The sequence below is a fragment of the Dasypus novemcinctus genome, chromosome 8 (assembly GCF_030445035.2).
Source record: "Dasypus novemcinctus isolate mDasNov1 chromosome 8, mDasNov1.1.hap2, whole genome shotgun sequence".
Classification (NCBI taxonomy): Eukaryota; Metazoa; Chordata; class Mammalia; order Cingulata; family Dasypodidae; genus Dasypus; species Dasypus novemcinctus.
The window spans coordinates 44,132,501-44,151,125 of record NC_080680.1 but is presented as its reverse complement, the minus strand read 5'-3'; the positions used below and the strand labels follow the sequence as shown (position 1 = coordinate 44,151,125).

The window sequence follows — 18,625 nt, the reverse complement described above, 5'->3', positions numbered from 1 at the left end:
GCATCACTTAACAGTAGTACTGATGTATTTAGTGTAGAGATAGAAGGACAAGCCCCAGTACTGCATACTGAATACTGCCACCCCTACTGATCCACTGGGGCAGAGGACTCTACCCAGCAGAAAAGGGAGAAAGCTTAAACCTGAATATAATGTGAGGGCATATTTAGAATCCAAGGGAGAGGAGATTGTCACCTTTTCAGCCAAGAAATAGGCTAAGATCAACCAGCTAAAAGGCATTGAAGCTATCAGTGCTAATATCCATGACTACTAATGTTAGAGCCCAAGGCAAGGTATCAATTCTGTTACTAATTCTTACTATGGCAGGCCCTTTCCCCTATAATTAGGGTTATCATGCAAGTTTTTGTCCAAATTGGGGCTGTCTCAGTAGAAAGGGGGCACTATTAATTATACCAGAAAGATAAACATAAATCTAGACTGTGTAAGCAAGCAAAGCTGCCTGGCAACCCTAACCACGAGGAAGTCATAGGGTAAGAAGAGCCCCGATAGAATAATAATAATAAAGTCTACTTCAGTCCATAGTTGCATTCCCCCCTTATGTTTGTTCATTCCTCAATCTTGAGGATTTTAGGACAGTGATGCCCACTCTGTTTCTTATTGAGAGAGGGCTTAGAGCCCATGGGGCAGATGGATTCAGCTGTCTCACTTGCAGTTGTAGATAATGTTTTCTGGGATGGGTGTTGTCCATCATCATCCTTTTGTTAGTTGTCCTGGGTGAGTCCAGTGAACTGGAAAGTGGGTGTTGCAACTCTCCTGAAATTGAGGACCCAACTGGCATATGAACAGACTGAAGATTTAAGTCTCTGGTACATATATTTAATGATTACAATGCTAATTATAGGTTCAGATAAAAGGGGCAGAAGAGCCATGAATGGGGAAACTATAAATGAGTCTAACTCTGTTACAATGGGGAACTTGTAACACTGATATAAAGGCAATAGTCGCCAGAGGTTCTGAGGGGAGGGAGAGGACAGAATAGATGTAACATGGGGCATTTCTGGGACATTGGAATTGCTCTGAATGACATTTTAAGTACAGATACAAGCCATTATACATTTTGTCAAAATCCTTAAAAATGTGCAGTGCAAAGTATAAATTATAATGTAAATTACTGACCATGGTCAGTAGCAATGCTTCAATATGTGTTCATCTGTAGTTAAAAATGTACCATACTAATAAAAAATGTTGTTAATGGGAAATAGTGTGGGATGGGTATATGGGAATTCCTCTATATTTTTTATGTATCATTTATGTAATCTAAAGCTTCTTTAAAAATAAAAATAAAGTAGGTTGTTGTCAAGTGTATGCTATGGGCCATAGTTAGTGGTAATATCCTGAAGATGTTCTTTCATAATCTGTAACAAATGTTCCACAATAATATAAGGTGTTGGTGGAGGGGTGATGTATGGGAATTCTGCACATTATGCATGATTGTTTTGTGAGTTTACAGCTTCTCTACTGAAAAAATGAAAGAAAAAAAAAAAGAGTCCTGATAAAAGTGTCACACAGGATATTCTAGGTTTATCCTTCTCAGATTATATCTTCCTTACCCATGTGCCTGCACCTCCTTCCTGAATTTTCACTTCAAAACATTCTTCTCTAACAAGTATCTTGTAGTGGCAAATCATCGAGAAGCCCAAAATTTGCTTAAAATATTGAACAGAACTCCTTCAAGTCAGGTGTTTAAGCCAGGCAGAATTCTGAGTTTAGACTCAGCTATTGTAAAGGGGAGGACAGTGACTACAGTTAATTTCTAGAACTCAAGAGAGAATGATGAGTTTTGATGACCCAAAAAGGACTACTTGTCTCCTTGAATTGTGTAGCCAAGGAAACAAGAAAGGTCACATAGCTCTTAGATTCATACCTGCTTCTAAATTCACAGAGATATTCAACCCCACTGTTAGCTTGGTTTCAGTGATACTGAAAGTCTGTGTTCCTCTGGAGCATGTTGGAGTCCTGTCCTCTAAAGAGGCCAGAGGGTCTGCAGAGTCAGTTGCTTTAATTCAACCTGTGATTCCTTTTAAAAGATGCCAAAGAGGTGTGGGAGGAATGGTGGTAAAGAGACCGCATGACTTTAAATACTAGAAAATGTCCCAGGGAGAGGAAACACTGGCTGTGTAATGAATGATGTATTTGAACAAAAGATGACAAGGAACAAAGTGCTTTAGAATCCATCTCTCTCAATCCAGAATACAGACTGGGAGAGTGAAGAAAGGATATATAAACTGGGCCTTAGAGATGGGTAGAAATTTAGATGTGCCACCAAGAAAGAAACCTAGCAGTTTTATATATAGGATATTTAAGTTACTGGCTGATCAGCTAAGCCTAACACCTATAGAAGACTAAATTGCTAGGACCCATAGAAGCATATGGCTTGTGGAATCTAAGCTGAAGGTGACTAAATGGGCTAGTTGGCCCACTGGAAAGTGTCCTGCTGAAAACCGAAACCATGTTTCATAACAAAAAGTTAGACATGAGAATTAAGATGCAATTTTAGAAGGTTTTGTAGCTTTTCCCTTTTATTTAAAGGAACATCTCGAAGTATGCATTCAGAGCTTCCCTAGGCAATACTCCCACGTTCCTTCTTTACCCTCATGCCCAGGAGACAGAGACAAATTCTGGTCAAGAATACATTAATTTTTCCCGTCTAAAGTGATCAAAATTAAACATCCATTTACCTCCTTACTTTTGCTGAACCCTCTACCATGTGGCTAGTACAGGTTACTTATGCAGAGGCTAGGAAAAGGCAGTGATTACCCCTAAAATGACTCAGGTTAATTTTTTAAAGCTTTTATTCTAGTAACATACATACAATCTATCATTTCCCCTTTAATCATATTTAAATATATAATTCAATGCTGTTAATTCTATTCACAATGTTGTGATACCATTGCCACATCCATTCCTAAAACTTTTCCATCATTCCAAATAGAAACTGTATATATTTTAAGCCTTAACTTCCTATTCCCTACCTCCATGCCATCCCCTGGTAATCTATATTCTAGATTCTGACTCTGAGTTTGCTTATTCTAATTATTTAAAATCAGTGAGACCATATAAGATTTGTCCTCTATTCAACATGATGTCTCCAAGGTTCATATATATCATCACAGGTATCAGAACTTCCTTTTTATGGCTAAATCACATTCCATTGCGTGTATAGACCACATTTTGTTTATCCACTCATTGGTTAATCGACACTTGGGTTGCTTCCATCTTTTGGCCATTGTGAATAATGCCACTCTGAACATTGGTATACAATATGTTTGAGTCCCTGCTTTCAATACTTTCAGGTAAATACTTAGAAATGGGATTGCTGGGTCTGAGTAATTCTATACTTAATAATTTCTGAGGAATAGTCAAACTGTCTTCCACAATGGCTACACCATTTTCACATTCCCACCAACAATGAAAGCATGTTCTTATTTCTCCGATCCTCTCCAACACTGTAATTTTTCATTTTTTCAATGGTAGCCACTCTAGTGGTTGTGAAATGGTTTCTCATTGTGGTTTTGATTAGCATTTCCTTAATGGCTAATAATTTTGAGCATCCTTTCATGTGCCTATCAGTCATTTGAATATCTTTTGAAAACGTCTATTCAAGTCTTTGGCCCACTTTTTACTTGAGTTGTCTTTTTGTTGCTGAGTTGAGGAAATCTTTATATATTCTGCATACTCAACCCTTACTGGATATGTGACTTACAAATATTTTCTCCCATTATTTAAGTGATCATTTTGCTTTCATGATAAAGTCCTTTGTGCACAACAGTTTTAAATTTTGATGAGGTCCCATTTATCTATTTTTTCCTGTTTTTGTTTGTGCTTTGGGTATAATAGTCTAAGAAACCATTGCCTATCACAAGGTCTTGAACATGCCTCCCTATGTTTTCTTTTAGGAATTTGATAGTTCTGGCTCTTATATTTAGGTCTTTGATCTAATTTTGAGTTGATTTTTGTACATGGTGTGAGGTAGGGGTCTACCGTCATTCTCTTGCAAATGGAGATCCAATTTTCCCATTACCATTTGTTTTTTTTAAAGATTTATTTACTTAATTCCCCCCCCCCCCACCCCGGTTGTCTGTTCTCTGTGTCTATATGCTGCGTCTTGTTTCTTTGTCCGCTTCTGTTGTCGTCAGCAGCACGGGAAGTGTGGGCGGCACCATTCCTGGGCAGGCTGCACTTTTCTTTCACGCTGGGCAGCTCTCCTTAAGGGTGCACTCCTTGTGCGTGGGGCTCCCCTACGTGGCGTGGCACTCCTTGCACACATCAGCACTGCGCATGGGCCAGCTCCACACGGGTCAAGGAGGCCCGGGGTTTGAGCCGCGGACCTCCCATGTGGTAGACGGATGCCCTAACCACTGCGCCAAGTCCGTTTCCCACCATTTGTTGAAAAGACTGTTCTTTCCCAATTGAGTAGTCTTTGCCCCATGTCAACAATCATTTGGCTATGAATATGAGGGTTAATTTCTGAGCTCTCAATTCAATTCAATTGGTCTATATGTCTATCCTTGGGCCAGTATCATGCTGTTTTGATTATTGTGACTTTGTAGTAAGTTTTAAGATCAGGAAGTATAAGTCCTCTAACTTTTCTTTTTCAAGATGGCTTTAGCTATTTGGGGGCCTTTACCCTTCCATATAAATTTGATCATTGACTTTTCCATTTCTGCAAAGAAGATTTTTAGAATTTTACTGGCATTATATTGATTGTATAAATTGCTTTGGGTAGAAAAGACATCTTAACAATATTTAGTCTTTCAGTCCACGAACATGGAATATCCTTCCATTTATTTAGGTGTTCTTTGACATACTGAAATATTCTTTCAGCAATATTTTATAATTTCCTGTGAGCAAGTCCCTTGCATCCTTGGTTACATTTATTTCTAGATATTTGACTCTTTCAGTTGCCATTATAAACAAATTTTGTTCTTGATTTCTCCTTCAATTGCTAGTATATAGAACAATTCTGACTTTTGGGTGTAGATCTTGTACCCCACCACTTTGCTGAATTCACCAGGTTTGTTTCTACTAAGTTGGTCAGATGGTAAAAGAAGATTGCCACAACATAAAAAGAATGACTACTTTATTAGGAAAAGCAATGAGTTTTTCCAAATATATAGTTTAGAATAGAAGAAGTTTTTGCTACTTACACTAAGAGAATAGCTGTCAAGGGTGAGGATCTTCTAGGGAGATATTTAGTAAGAGAAATATATTATCTAGGTAACCCAGAAATAGCATTGAACTAAAAGTTTTGTAGAGTAGATTAAAATGTTAGTGCTCAAATGCAAATGAAGGAAATGTGTTACACAAGAGAACTATTCTTGGTCCTGAGACTGGAGATAAGTTTTTTCTAAGATTGTAGAATGTAATTCCTATGCTTCCAAAAGACCTGCTAGTCAACATACTAGCATGAAAACAACATTGTAAAAAACAAAACAAAACAACATTGTATTGCTCTGAGAGAACAAGCATAGGACGATGTCTGCCACAATGTTAACTCTATATCATTTGTTTTGGGTGAAACTGCCTTCCCCCAAAAGACATGTTCAAGTTCTCACTAAAACAGGCCTTTCTCACAATGAAGTTTTGATAGGTTCTGGTCAATGGGTATGAAGTTTTATCTCCATCTTCTTGGGGAGAGAATGAATTTCACTTTGCCTAAGACTTTAGAATTAGGATCTATTGCAGGCACAGAATAAAAAAAGAATCCTTATTTGATATTTCATCTATATGGCTTATAGCTTCTATGCCAGAGGTTAATGAACCCCCTGAAACTTTAGGGGGATCTCTTAGTGTCCATGGTTTTCTTTCTTTTCTAGGATCAGAGTCATTTTAGAATTTAAAAGGAAAAAAAAAGGTATTTCTAAACAATTCTGATCTCTGCTCCCCTCCTCCCAGCATCCTATACCAAATGTTTGCCAGATCTAAGATAAACTAGGCCCAGTCAGATAAAGGAACTCCACTTTATCTCCAACATTCCATACACTAGCTGATAACCCCATATCAGACATTCAATTATATTCCTCTAGAATTAACTAAGTATAGGATCTTTGGACTCTGGTTCAGAGCAGTTCTTAGGAGTGGATTCTATTTTTAGAATCTCAATAAATTTGTAGGAGCTAAGATAACATTATCACATTTCGATAAAATGCATAAGTCCAAGTGAGTGGCAAGTGAGATTATCAAATACTTTACTCACCACAGTTCTTTTCATCACTGCCATCAGCACAATCTTCGTCCCCATCACATTTCCACAACAGAGTAATACAGCGGCCATTAGTGCACTGGAATTGGGAGGCTTCACATTTGGCTTTTCTCCCTAGAATCAGGAGGGACACTTTACTAATCAGAGAGAGAAGGGGGTAAGTTAGCCATGCAAGTTCCCCCAAACCCATGGATAGGGATCCTCTCAGAGGGATTGCTGCAGGCTTACCAAGCTGTGACATTCTAGTACCAGATATGGATGGGTCTCGGGGCAGTGACTGACAGTAATTGAGTTTTTAGCTGGTCACATGCATTCCAGCTAAAAACTAGAACTCCCAACCTGTCTCACAGCTAGGCGTGGCCAGGAGAATGTAAGCAGAAATGGTAATATACATCTTCTAGGAAATATCCTTAAAGATGCAGGGGTTCATTCTCCTTCCCTTTCTTCCTTTCTGTTCCTGAAAACTGGGCATGATGGCCAGAATGGTGGCCAATGGAGCCAGGCCAATGGAGCAGGAATCTGGTTTGCACACATATACCACAGGTTGCTTTATGCAGGTCTCTGGAATAGTGTCTCTCATTTGTTAAAGCCACCAATGTGGCTATATTCACAGAGCCAAATTCTAAGCTTTAGTGGCATTTCTTGCCCACATGCCATATTCTTCATTCTTCAATGATATTCCTATTACAAGAAGAGTAAAGAAGATTTCTAAGGGGCAGCAAAGGGAGGATGGAAATAGAGGCTTAATACATGGCTCCTAATCTTACAGTTTGAGATCTACCTAATTGGAAAGCGACATGTTTGCAAAATAGTTTCAAGATAAGCTAAAAAGCATCAAGGAAATATAGGTAAGAGGAAAAGGGAAATCATTTCTAACTTAGTGATGGGAGAAAAAGAAAGTGACATAGTGCCACAGGCCTGGATTATACTCCAAACTTAAGTTTTCCTAGGCTTGATGCATGGATATTTAAGTATCACAATGTTAGGAACTCAGAAGTAGGGCACTGACTTTTTTGCCTGGCCTGGGACAGATAACCTTCAGGTTTTCTCTGTCATTAACAGGTGTGTTCTCCTGGAGAATGTGGATTTCTTTGAGACAGAGGGCACATATACTCTATAGATTTTCAGGGAAACCGTGTTGCCGTATAGTTCATGCAGATCATTTGGGGGGGGCTTCCAAGCAGAAAGCCTTCTCGTTTCCTGCCACATTTCAGCATCTGCAGCTGTGTCATGCTGGCATAAGGACAGATACCACAGTGACAGGCACAGACTGGAACTCTTGTGTTGTGTACACAAGCCTCTAGTTGGCCTCCCTAGTATCAGCTACTCCTGCCATCTGCCAGCATTCTATGCTTTGTGGCTAATTCCAAGGAGATTCAAATTATGCCCACTTCTTTTTTTTTTTTTTACCAAGGTGTGATGGCCTTGCTAGATACTCGGTCTGTTGCTCTAAAAACTATAGCTACCATTCTCCTCCCAAGTGAGGATCCAGATACAAAGCATTATGTTTTAGTGGCTTTTCCTATCTATATTTCACATAATTCACTCATTCCACAAAATGTGTTGTTACATGTGAGATACTATGGATTTAGAAGGAGAAATGGGATGAGGGTTGAGGTTGTTGTCAGGAAGCATTACTTGCTAGTTTTTACTATCGCTCCACCAAGTATGAGGAATCTGGTTCCCCCTGCTCCCCCACATTCTCCATACAGACCCAGTGCTGGGGTACATGTTTCAGGGGGATTTGCTGCATAGTTCTAGGTCTTCACACTATCTTTGAGGACTGTGGGTTTGGTAAGTATCGCCTTTGAGTACTTTCAAAATGGAAAGAAAGAACAATTTGTAGTCAGACAACATGGATATAATATACTCAGAAAGGTTACAGTTAGGAGGCACTGAAGGCAGAATGTCTCTAAATTAGTTAAAGCTTTTCATTACCTAAAGTTGTTAAGTCAAAATGAGACAAAAACACTGATACTGACCTCTACATGCTTAAAAGGTGACTAGAATGACAAGATTTGTTTAGGGGCTTAAAAGTAGGTTCCAAATGATGGAAGAGTGTATTTTTGAAGATATAGTTTAAAACAGGGATTCTTAATATGGTGTCCCTGGGCTTAAATTGAAATTCAGAAAACCATTATTCTTGTGAGGACATGTTGGTGCTGGTGTGATATATTTATTAAATAATACACAGTATCGTGTGGACTTAGTAAGGGGTCTGTGGTTTCCACCTGACTGGCAAAGGGGTCTGTGGAATAAAAAATGTTAAGAACCCCTGGTTTTAAAGCACTCTTTTTAACTTCATAGTTCACCTGGAGGATCACTTTTAAAGTGAGTTTTTGAAGCTCCAGTCTCAGAGCTACTCAACTGGCCTGGCATCAAATATGGGTACACAACTCTCATGATGATATTTAGTCCAGTAAGAGTTCAAAGAGAGACTCTGAAACTAGCTGTAATACATAAGCTATCAACAATAATAAATGATATTAAAATTCCACCAACTCTGCTCAAGAATATGGAGGAGGCTTATAACAGACCCAGTACTTTCTTAGTGTTTATCCCAATATTCTAAGACATAAAGGAGTTTGATTTCTATCTTTGCTTATTATAGGTGTTTCTGTTTCACCCAAGTATCTCCAGTGTTTATAAGACTGTGCACACAGCGCACAGAGACACCAATAAGAATGAAGAACAATTAGGGAACGGAGTAGAGTGTGCTACTAAAGCCCCTACTGGAAGGGGACGAAATTGGGGTAGCAGTGGGCTCGATGGCTTTTACAGAGGTCCCTTAGGTTGTATGAGGTCATGCCTCTGGTTTCTCAGTTTCCTAAGCACTTTGTTCTGACAGGTTGTTATGAGGCAGAAAGTGCTCCCTAGCTCCGCTGAATTCCCTGCACCACGCAGAGGGCCAGGAGCTCCGACACTAAATCGGATGCTGAGCCCTCAGCTGCCTGACTGGAACTGGGGACTCCCTGTCCAAATTTCAAAAAGATCCTGCCTTTATACCTCTGCTGCTCAACTGGGAATGCTGCTGTACAGAGATGCAGGAGAAACGAAAGCACCAAATGAGTTAAGAAGCTTTGGGTTTCCGAAGCTTTGGAGATTATAGGATCGTGGACCTGTAGTCTACTTCTATCCATGAGAGTTAAGTCTTGAGTTTGGTATTATACTTTCATAAAGGGAACAGGCTGAGCTTGAAATCATCAAGGTTGAGCTAGAGAATCATCTAACCAAAGATTCTCAAAATTCGTAAGGCCATGCTAAAGCCAGTAATGCCTTAAAAATCATCTTGGAGTTAAAAGTGCTAGGTAGTCAAAAGCCCCAGATCTGTCTGCTCAGAAAGGTGAAAGCTGGAGTAAAATGGGCTTTTTAAAGCAGGTTTCTCAAAGCCACAGGGCTTCACCGAAATGCTGTTGGTTTAACGGTGTGGATGAAGGGTGGGAAAGGCCATGTTGGCAGGGCCATGGGTGGTCCACCTCAGTTTCAACCAGAAAGGCTCTCTTTGGAATAGTGGGGTTTTGTGTAGTGATTTGAAAAGGGTTCTATTGTTCTATTGCTTTAAGACATTAAACTGTCAGACTAGATATAGGTTTCCTTCTTGCTCTAATATTTAGAATGAACACACTTACCCCTTTGGATTAGGGGCTCAAAAGTCACTTGTATTAATACCTTAGTCACTTATGTGGTTGTCTGAATTTGTAACGAATGCTCAGGAGTGTCTTAGAGTTACTGGCTTAGCCTGTCAGGTATGCAGATGGTACCAGGCTATGGCAGCAGCCTTATTTTAAGGCACCTGTGTCCCAGGAGCTTTGCTTACCTAAACAGCTACCATCGCTACCCAAGCAGGTTGATAGTTCATTGGGCTCCAAGAAACTCTGAGTGTTTAATGCATCTAGCTATCAGTCTGCCATTGTCTATTTGTCCCTGCAAGGGTTAACATGGAAGAGAAATATGTATGGAAGCATCAGTAAAACACTGCACAGACCTTACAGGAAATACCAAACCTTCACAATGGGCTATGAGTTTCTCTGGAGGGCTCTGAATGGCACCTTCCCAGGAGCACTCCCACTTGAATGCCCGGGGCATAGGTAATGTGTGCCTAAGAGGTCCCTAAGGTCAGGCTCAGACATGGACTTGCACCTGCACAGAGGGGCAGGCACCGTTTGCCTCCTAACGCCCCCAAAGTATGGTCCGATTGCTGAGCTAGAGCCTCCCTCTCCTTTCTGTTTTTTACCAAAGCCAAGCACTCTGGTCTCTCGTGCCCATCCCCAGGCTTCAGCAGAAGAGTATTATTATCTCCTGGAATTTCTTCAGTCCATTTGTTTTGGCACTTCTGGGGCCACCAAGGGCATTTATTTTTAGTTGCGTTCATTCTACTGCTTGCCACTTTAATGCCAATCTTTCTATTCATAGGCTGAAACTCATTTTGAGACAAGCAGATTTCCAAGTCAGCAAAGACGCTTTCCTACAGGGAAAAACATTAGTAAGAGGCAAGGTATCACAGCAGAGGAGGGGCTTAAGGAAGAGGGCCTCAGCTGTCAAGTGCAGAGGTTGTGCTCTGGCCTGAACCATGGCCTCTTCAGCCTTGGAAGATCCAGCTTGGGGCCAGCTCACACTGTTAAATCCTTAGGTAAATCCTGATTGAGTGAAATAAGTGAATTTTACATACCAGCTGTCATCTCCTTGAGATGATCTTAAGAATTGTGGATCAATAACCGAATGTTTGTTGCTGGCCAAGCACTGTTCTAAGAGCTCATGTCTCTTAACTCATTTAATTCTCAATTCTGCATGGGAGGTATTAGTATTCTCCTTTTACAGATTAGGAAACCTACTTTGAGAAGGAACTTGCCCGAGGCCATTTTTTGATTGTCTTAAATACTGGATCTGCTTGATACTCATAGTTTCTATTCCAGGTTCTCTGAAACACTGATTTCCTGTTTTGACTTCTGCACTAGACAGACTACCATGAAGGCAGGAACCAACTCCCTGGTCACCGTAACCCCAATGCCTAGTGCCACATGGCTCAGCAGACATGTGTAAGATGGTTTCAGGCGGATGTACTGAGAAGGCTGGCATCACTCTACAACCTACTCAATAAGCTAGGACTGGGGGAAAATATTAAGTTATAACAGAGGAAGTGACTTGCAAGTGCTCTCTATTACTAAGGTATTCTCTTTCTTGCTTAGCAAATTGCAAGCCCCTCACCACTGCTGCCAACCCAATCTGCTTTCAGATACATTAGGTCACTAGCCAGCAGGACCGACCTAGGCTCGCCAGGTTGGTGGCACCATCAGTCACTGTCATTTCTTTCTCTAAAGTTATGTCTTAACTCCAAGACCATGCATACCCTTCTCCTCGGCCCATGAGCATCTCTAAGATAAGTAGGCCAAGGATCAAAGGATCACCAAGCAAATATGAAGCACTTTTAAGCAGAATCCTGTATGTACCAACTCTCAGGGCACCTAGCAAGCATTCTCTTACTTAATAGAGGCTCAAAATAACCAGCAAGCCCTAGCTTTCCTAGGAGACTTCACACAAGGGAGAAAGTGTGCTAACTTGAAGGTATCACCTGCTATCTCATTTAGTTCCTGTGGCATGGTTAGTGTATCTAACTAGGTGATATGAATGGTACTCAAGGCTTTAGTGTGAGCCAACAGAAGAGCTCAGCAGACAGACATTGATTCAGACTGAAAAAAATGCAGAGTGAAGTTGAGATGATTTTTACTTATAAAAAGCCAGATTTTTCCAAGGCAAAGTCTACTTTGCCTTTAAATTCTCAGAGAAGCTACCAGTCCTCAGGTTTCTTAGCCAAAAAACTCTTTAGCCAGGGAGAAAATTGCCCATGTACCACTTCCTCCTGTTCAACAGGTACATCCCACCCACCACCTCTGCAGAAGGTATTTTTGAACTGTTTGCCTTGAAAGTAGTCTGTCATGCTATGGCTTATATATTCCCTTGGAATCAGTTTAAATTAGAAGGAAAACAACTAAGCAATTCTAAATCTATCAACTAACCATCTGGAGGGTAGCTGTTTTAGTACACTATGAGACCATCTTCTAAGGTAGGGGTACATTTATGAAAGCAACATTATAGACCCTTTCATAGTACTTTAAAGCATTTAATTTTTTATAGGCTAGTACATGAGGGTAGCTTTACAGGGAAATGTCAGTTATGCCTGCAAGTCATAGAGATACATGACTAGTCTTGATCGCTCTTCCTTCTGTCGAAAAAGAGTGACTTTATTCAGTCTTGATAACAGCAAATGACCTAGATATTTAATATGTGTTATCTATATCTCTATATGCAAATCTGGTCTTTGGATCAAAACCTAAAACTGTATGACTGTGTACTATTTGTTCCTTCAATTTTACAGCCAGTTTCTACTTTAGCAGATCTTGTTAAGTCTTGATACCCCTCCTTGAGCAAAGAGCAGAGAGGTTGTAACTATTTTTCATCCCGTCTAGGTTAAACTAAAGTTAAGTTCATGGTTACTCAATTTTATAAAGGCAGAAAAACTTCAATCAGGTCATCACTTCTTTCGGATGTGGAGGCTGCCATAATTAACTTTGCTAGCAATGCTTAACACTTAAATACATATCTGTTGTCCTGAAGTCTTAGCATTTGGCAGCTTCAACTACTTAACACTTAAATACATATCTATTGTCTTGAAGTCTTAGCATTTGGCAGCTTCAACTACACTTGGTCTTTAAACATGTTATAGGTATCTGGGGACTGAAACAAAAAAAGCAAAGGATCAAAATGATGTAGGACAGACTTTATAACTAAAGGCCACATGATATGCACAAGAGGGAGATCTGGTAGAATATACCTGCTCAAGACTTCAAGAAGCCATACAAAGATCTGGCCGGTCAGTGACCCTCCTGTGAAGTCTCAGCTCACATGCCCCATCTCTGACCTAGATGAGGATTACTATGATTGTCACACCTTCCCTTGGTGCTATCTCGATGAGTCAGGTTTATTTTCCCCTTGCCCTACTTTCCTACCTTTCCAGGTCCGTTATTATTGCCAGTCTTCACCAACCTTTTCCCCACAATAATAGTCTGTCTATGCTTTCACTAGTTACTAGCCCTATGCGAAGAGCCCACAAAGCTCTGGTTCTTCTAGGCACTAGCTTAAAGTAAATATGAAAAAATAAATAAATAAATATGGTACCCCAGATCCTCAACTGGATCACGTGGCCTGAAGGAAAATGTTTTAGATCCCCCAAGTGTTTTGTCTTCAGGCATACAAAACTTGACTCATGTTCCTTGTCAGTTTTGGAACACACCTACCCTCATCCTAGAGTATTTTAGACCAGCAGCAGGAGTGTGGTGGGACGGAGGGGGTGGAGGGCAGAGGAGACGTAGGGGTAGAAGACCTGAAGGTCAGCCATGTGCCCTGGGGCTTTGGACTTAGGACACGGTCTGGATTGAGTTAGGGTCAACAGCTGCCTCTGCAGACACCTAATTCGCTCCAGTTCAGAAAGATGTACTTTCTTTTGGAGAACTTAAGTCCTTGTATGGGCTTCCATCTCCTACTAGTCAGGGCCTGTTTCCCATGTGACAGGGTGGGGGGTGAGGGTGGTGGGATATATCCTTACCTACCTAATACAAGGTAAACATATGTCTTCAAGAAACTCATTTCAACAGTTTGAGTGCACCCCCAGCATTCTATAGGGCAAAAAAAATTCTAAGCGAAAGTATAACATGCTAAATTAAAAGACTACAAAGGAGCATGCAGCGAAAAGGATTTTTTTCCTCCCACCTCCCAGGACAGTTAAAGATACAGGTATACTTAGTGTTTTGAAATGTTAGCGAAAAATATAACGCAAGCCATAGCACTGTTCTGATAAATTGTTTAATAAGTTAATATTACTCGTCCATTAATAATTAACGGAAGAGTTGAAAACTCTCACAAGCAGGGCTTTTCTAGTCTTTTTAAAGATGTTACACATCCTAGTCTATCTTCCTACACATTCGCCTTTACCGAGGAGTCTAGGCAGGGGAAAGCCCGTTTTCTCTTGTTTTCCCACAAAGATAACACCAACCTAGCGCTAAATTAAGAGCCCGCGGGCCACGTGACCAACCTAAACGTGATCCCGCCGCCAGCCAATCGCGGAGCGCAGAAAAGCCAGTCCCAGCTTCACACGCGCTGACTGTCCGAACCAGAGGACAGGGGGCAGTTCCGAGACTTAAAAACCCCAAGTACTGCCCCAGAGGTTGCTTGACCACAGGCTTGAAAGTCCTCCCTCAGTTCAGGAGACACACATGACCGCAGGCAGGCGGGCGTCCTGAGCCCCGGGAGCTGGGGACGCTGGAGCCGGCGCTTCAGACGGGCGGTCTCTGCCCCAGTGCCTGCCGCTGGCAAGCAAGCCCCTCGGTGTCGCGAGTTAGGACCTCTTCAGGGACCCGCCCGGATTCTGACTAAACCACCCTTGGAATAAGGCTTCCTTTCCCTGCCTAGGAAAGTTGTTGTGGCCCCAAGGTGATTTGAGAGTGACTGGAGACTGGTCTCCCAGGCCCAGGGCAGCGGAGCCCTGGGAACTCGACAGTGGTCACCCCCTCCCGCTCCCCTCCCCACCAGGCCACGGTCACACACAACCTCTCCTAGCTGTCGCCCCCCTCCTTTGATCTATTGTTTAGAATGAAGGCCAATTACAGTCACTAGTTGGACTCAAGTCCTCCCGAGGAAACCTCACAGCGAATGGGGACGCGCAAACTAACCTGATTAAGTCTTCCAGCCTCGTTCGACCACAGAGGAGACGAGAGAGGTCTCCCAACGCGGCTCGAAGAGTAGAAATGGGAGGGAAGGGGAGAAACACTCAGGGGGAGTCCCATTTAAAGCTCACGCCTCCTTTACCCGCACTCGGGAGCACGGGCCCGGTGTCGGGGGAGTAGCAGTCCTGGGGCGCAAGCCGCGTACTTCTCGCAGCTCCGCGGAGCCTCTCGGGGGCCGCCCACGAAACGTGCGCCAGCTCACGGCGGCCGGGGATCTCTCTTCCCAGGCCCGCACCCGGCGCCCCGCGTCCCCCGCGGCGCCCACTCTTGCCCACCTCCCGCTTGCCCCCTCGTCGAAGTCAGAGGAGCATGCCCGCAGCTGCAGCGCGCGTCTCCCCGGGTCCGGCCCTCTGCCTCGTCGTTCCTAACCCTCCGCCCGGCAAAGGAGGCGGTACCATTGTTCCAATGGCTCAGGAGCCCACATTCCTCGGCCCCTGGCAGGCGGGTGAAAACCGAGGCAAAGCAGTGGCTTTGGGGGAAGGGGTGTAAGGATGTGAAGACTAGTTCCGGAGAGGCTTTAGGGCACCCCGAAGCCTGTCGTCCCCCAAGCCCGGCTCCCTCCCCGTAGCCGCGGCGCTGACAGCTCAGAGGCGCCACCACGGTGGGGAGGGAGACGGGGCGAGGAGAGCGGAGAGGCGCCTCCTTGGATGGCGGGGCGGGGGCAAAGGGAGACCCATGCCTCGGGGAGCCCTGGCGCCCCGGCAGGGTCGGGGCAACCCGCCGAGGGGCGCGTCCTTACTCACCTGCTCCGGTGGCGCCGCTCTCCGGGGGCGCCCAGCACAGCAACAGCAGCAGCCAGAGCGCCCAGCGCGCGGACGTGCCCATGGTGCCCGCCTGGATGGTGTCGCCGCCGCTAGCTCCGCACAAGTTACCAGCCCTTCGGAAAGGAGGAAGGAGGTGGGGGCGGGGAGGGGAAAGGGGGAGGAGGAGGGGAAGGAGTTAGAAGGGGGAGAGGGAGCGGGGATGAAGAGTGCACCCCCTCCCCTACAACTTGCACAATCTCCTCCCCGCCAGCCCTCCCACCCACCCACCTCCCCGGGCTGCAGCAACAGTGCAAGCCGAGCCTGCGGGCAGAAAATAATGCAGGCGCTGCAGAGGAGGGGAAAGGAGGGGAAGGGAGCTGAGGGGAGGGGGACGGAAGGTACGGGAGGAAAGGGGAGGGAAAGGGGGTGGGGATCCGAAAGGAGACAGAAGAGAAAGGAGCCGACCGCAGAGCACCTACACTGGCGGCAGCTGGAGCGCGGGGTGAGGAGCGGAGAGCGGGGAGGGGGCAGAGGGGGAGTGGTCAGCGAGTGCGAGCCGCGGCCTCAGCGCTCCAACCCCGCGACGCGCTGCTCTCACTCGCGCCGGGCGGCCGGATGCCTGCGCGGGGGGTGTGCGGGTGTGTGTGAGAGCGGCAGCGTGCGTGCGTGAGTGGCCGTGGCCGCTGCCACCCGGACTGCTCCCAGGGCCCCGCTGCTCGGCGAGTCCGCCCGGAGCTCACGGGGGCCCGGGACGGCCGCTGGTTGGCTCGCGCGCCGCCCTCGCCTCCAATCCTCGGTGCCTGCCCTAATTTCCTGAACCAGGGAACCTGCCGCCGCCGCCGCCGCAGCAGCAGCTGTGCGCTCCCTACAGTCATTACTGTACCCTCCCGGCAGCCGCCGACAGTGACGGCAGCCGCAGCAGTTAGCGCTGATGCAACTATTGCAGCTATTGCCACCGTCTCCCCACTAACGGGACTGGCAGTTCTGGGGGCCTTGCAGCTTCCAGGGGCAGCAAGCATCCCTCCTACCATCTTCTCCTGCGCCCCAGAGAGAGGCTGGGACTGTGAGGCTGGTAGGTAGCGTTTTCTTCGGGTCTTCTCTCTCTCTACCCTGAAAGTGATGGAAGACGAGGTGGCTCCGAACGTCCGGGCTGCTCTGATGTGTGGGGTTTGGGATGCCTGTCTCAATTGCACGTTGATGCCATTTTGCTAGAAATCCAGTATGCCTTTAAGTGTGTGTGGCGTGTGTGTGAGTGAGAGAGAGAGAGCGCTAGCGAGCGAGCACGGGCGGCTGTCGCTTGTCCTCTGTAACAGCAAAAGACTAAACCCAATCTGGGATGAGAAGGAGGAAAATTGCTAGCGTATTCTCTCATCGACGATTACAGTTAATTGTTAATTGCACAAATGATAGCTCTTGAGGGCCTGTAATTAAAAGCTTAACCTTTTCTTGTGGATGTGGGGGAGGGGGCACGCTTAGGTTTATTCTTCTTGGTATACTTTGTAACATTCAATTACAAGGCTTAAGGAAAGAAAAAAAAGGGAGCAAAGGTAACAGTCCTATAAAGGATTGATTTTTATTTTGTGCCTGAGAGTACCCGATCCTATAATTTTGTTTCTTGCACACTTTCCCCTGGTTGAGATGCACTGTCTGCTGTGGCCTGCTAGTATCGAACAAAGGTGGGAGGCCACACCAAGTATTTCATTTTCTTAAAGAAACCGTTTTTCATATTGTAAAATTTAAAAACATATATTTACCTCGAATGACCCAAACTTGGCAGATTTCAGTACCACCATGTTTGGATCTATTCTATTGTTGATTTAAGAAGTGGTGGGCACTGCCTAAGTGTATTCTCCTTGCCCTGACTCTCCACTGGCATTTTTCGCGACTAGCTATTGGACAGGAAGTTTATTTGCAATTTACTCTACCCAGAAGATGGAGAGGAAAATTCCAAGCCAGCATACACTTCCGTGGGGCCAGAGGATAACACAGATTGTGCCTGATAAATGAGATGGGGTTTAACTCTATGAATGGGTGGGGTTTTGTACCATAGCTAGTTCTGAATGTTATTTTGCCCACCCTGTGGTTACATTTTGATACAACACAGCAGCAACACACTTGTTGCATGTAAAGCTGAATTGCAGTTTGCTTTATGCCGTTTAGTAGTGAGGATGCAAGCTGGTGGTATCTGCCTAACGGACATTCAGGTGTGGTGGTAACCCCTGGGGGTGCTACGTCTTCAGTGTTTGACAGGTTCTGAGAGGCCACTTGATAATGAACCTTGGCACCTTATGGAAGAGGAAGGCGGGGTAGAGGAAGTAGGTGGAATCAGTATGAAAAGGTACAGCATTATTAATAGTCATGTGGCTGGTTTTTAACATTTTACTCAGAGATAAATGCAGATCACAAGCTAAACATTGATACGATACTGTGAAACTTATCTTGGGCAAACACGTGCTACTCTTTCTCTCTCTCCAAAGGGTATAAATAAACGCTTAGGGAAATTAACTGCTGCTCTGTGTTCAATCCTGTAGCTTTTTGGCTGAAGCAAAAGGAAGTGTAACTTGGTTCCACATCTTATTGGCTGTGTAACTTGGGAAAATCACTGTGCTTCTCTGTGCCTGCTTTCTGACCTGTAAACTGAAAATGGAAAACAAAAAACAAACAAACCCACACGCATTATATCAAAGTGCTCTGTGGCCTCAGAGACCAGCTCTTTGTAAAGCAATGATTATTAGAACAGAAATATTATGGTGAAGAATGTATTTGATTAATATAGAAAGTAACCTGAAGGAGAAATTGCTCATGAGTAGAACTTGGTGTTGTTGAACTATTCTGGGTTCAGAGATATTAGAACTGCTAGACTCCAGAAGCATTCAGGTAAATGT

At 44.1% G+C, this 18,625-nt stretch overlaps 1 protein-coding gene and 1 long non-coding RNA gene across 11 annotated transcripts in view; one reads left to right on the top strand and one right to left on the bottom strand.

The window, feature by feature from the left end:
- The window catches only part of VLDLR (very low density lipoprotein receptor), a 33,028-nt gene extending 15,966 nt beyond the window's left edge, over positions 1-17,062 (bottom strand). For 2 of the 9 annotated variants that reach the window (XM_071216704.1, XM_071216705.1), the window contains exons 1-3: positions 16,220-16,351; positions 14,944-15,874; positions 6,215-6,334 (exon numbers count right to left, since the gene is read on the bottom strand). Coding sequence is in view for 7 of the 9 variants with exons in the window: in XM_058301773.1 (XP_058157756.1) it covers positions 6,215-6,334; positions 15,741-15,822 (202 nt within the window). In the remaining 2 variants the exon portion in view is untranslated. Of the gene's footprint in view, positions 1-6,214; positions 6,335-14,943; positions 15,875-16,219; positions 16,462-16,768 lie in introns of those variants that run through there. The other 7 variants (XM_058301773.1, XM_058301769.1, XM_058301771.1 and 4 more) reach the window with 7 other exon arrangements.
- Positions 16,164-18,625, top strand: part of LOC105746014 (uncharacterized) — a 116,134-nt gene continuing 113,672 nt past the window's right edge. The window contains exon 1 of one of the 2 annotated variants that reach the window (XR_011649393.1): positions 16,164-16,242. This is a non-coding gene — a long non-coding RNA (uncharacterized lncRNA). Of the gene's footprint in view, positions 16,243-16,462; positions 16,813-18,625 lie in introns of those variants that run through there. The other variant, XR_011649394.1, reaches the window with a different exon arrangement.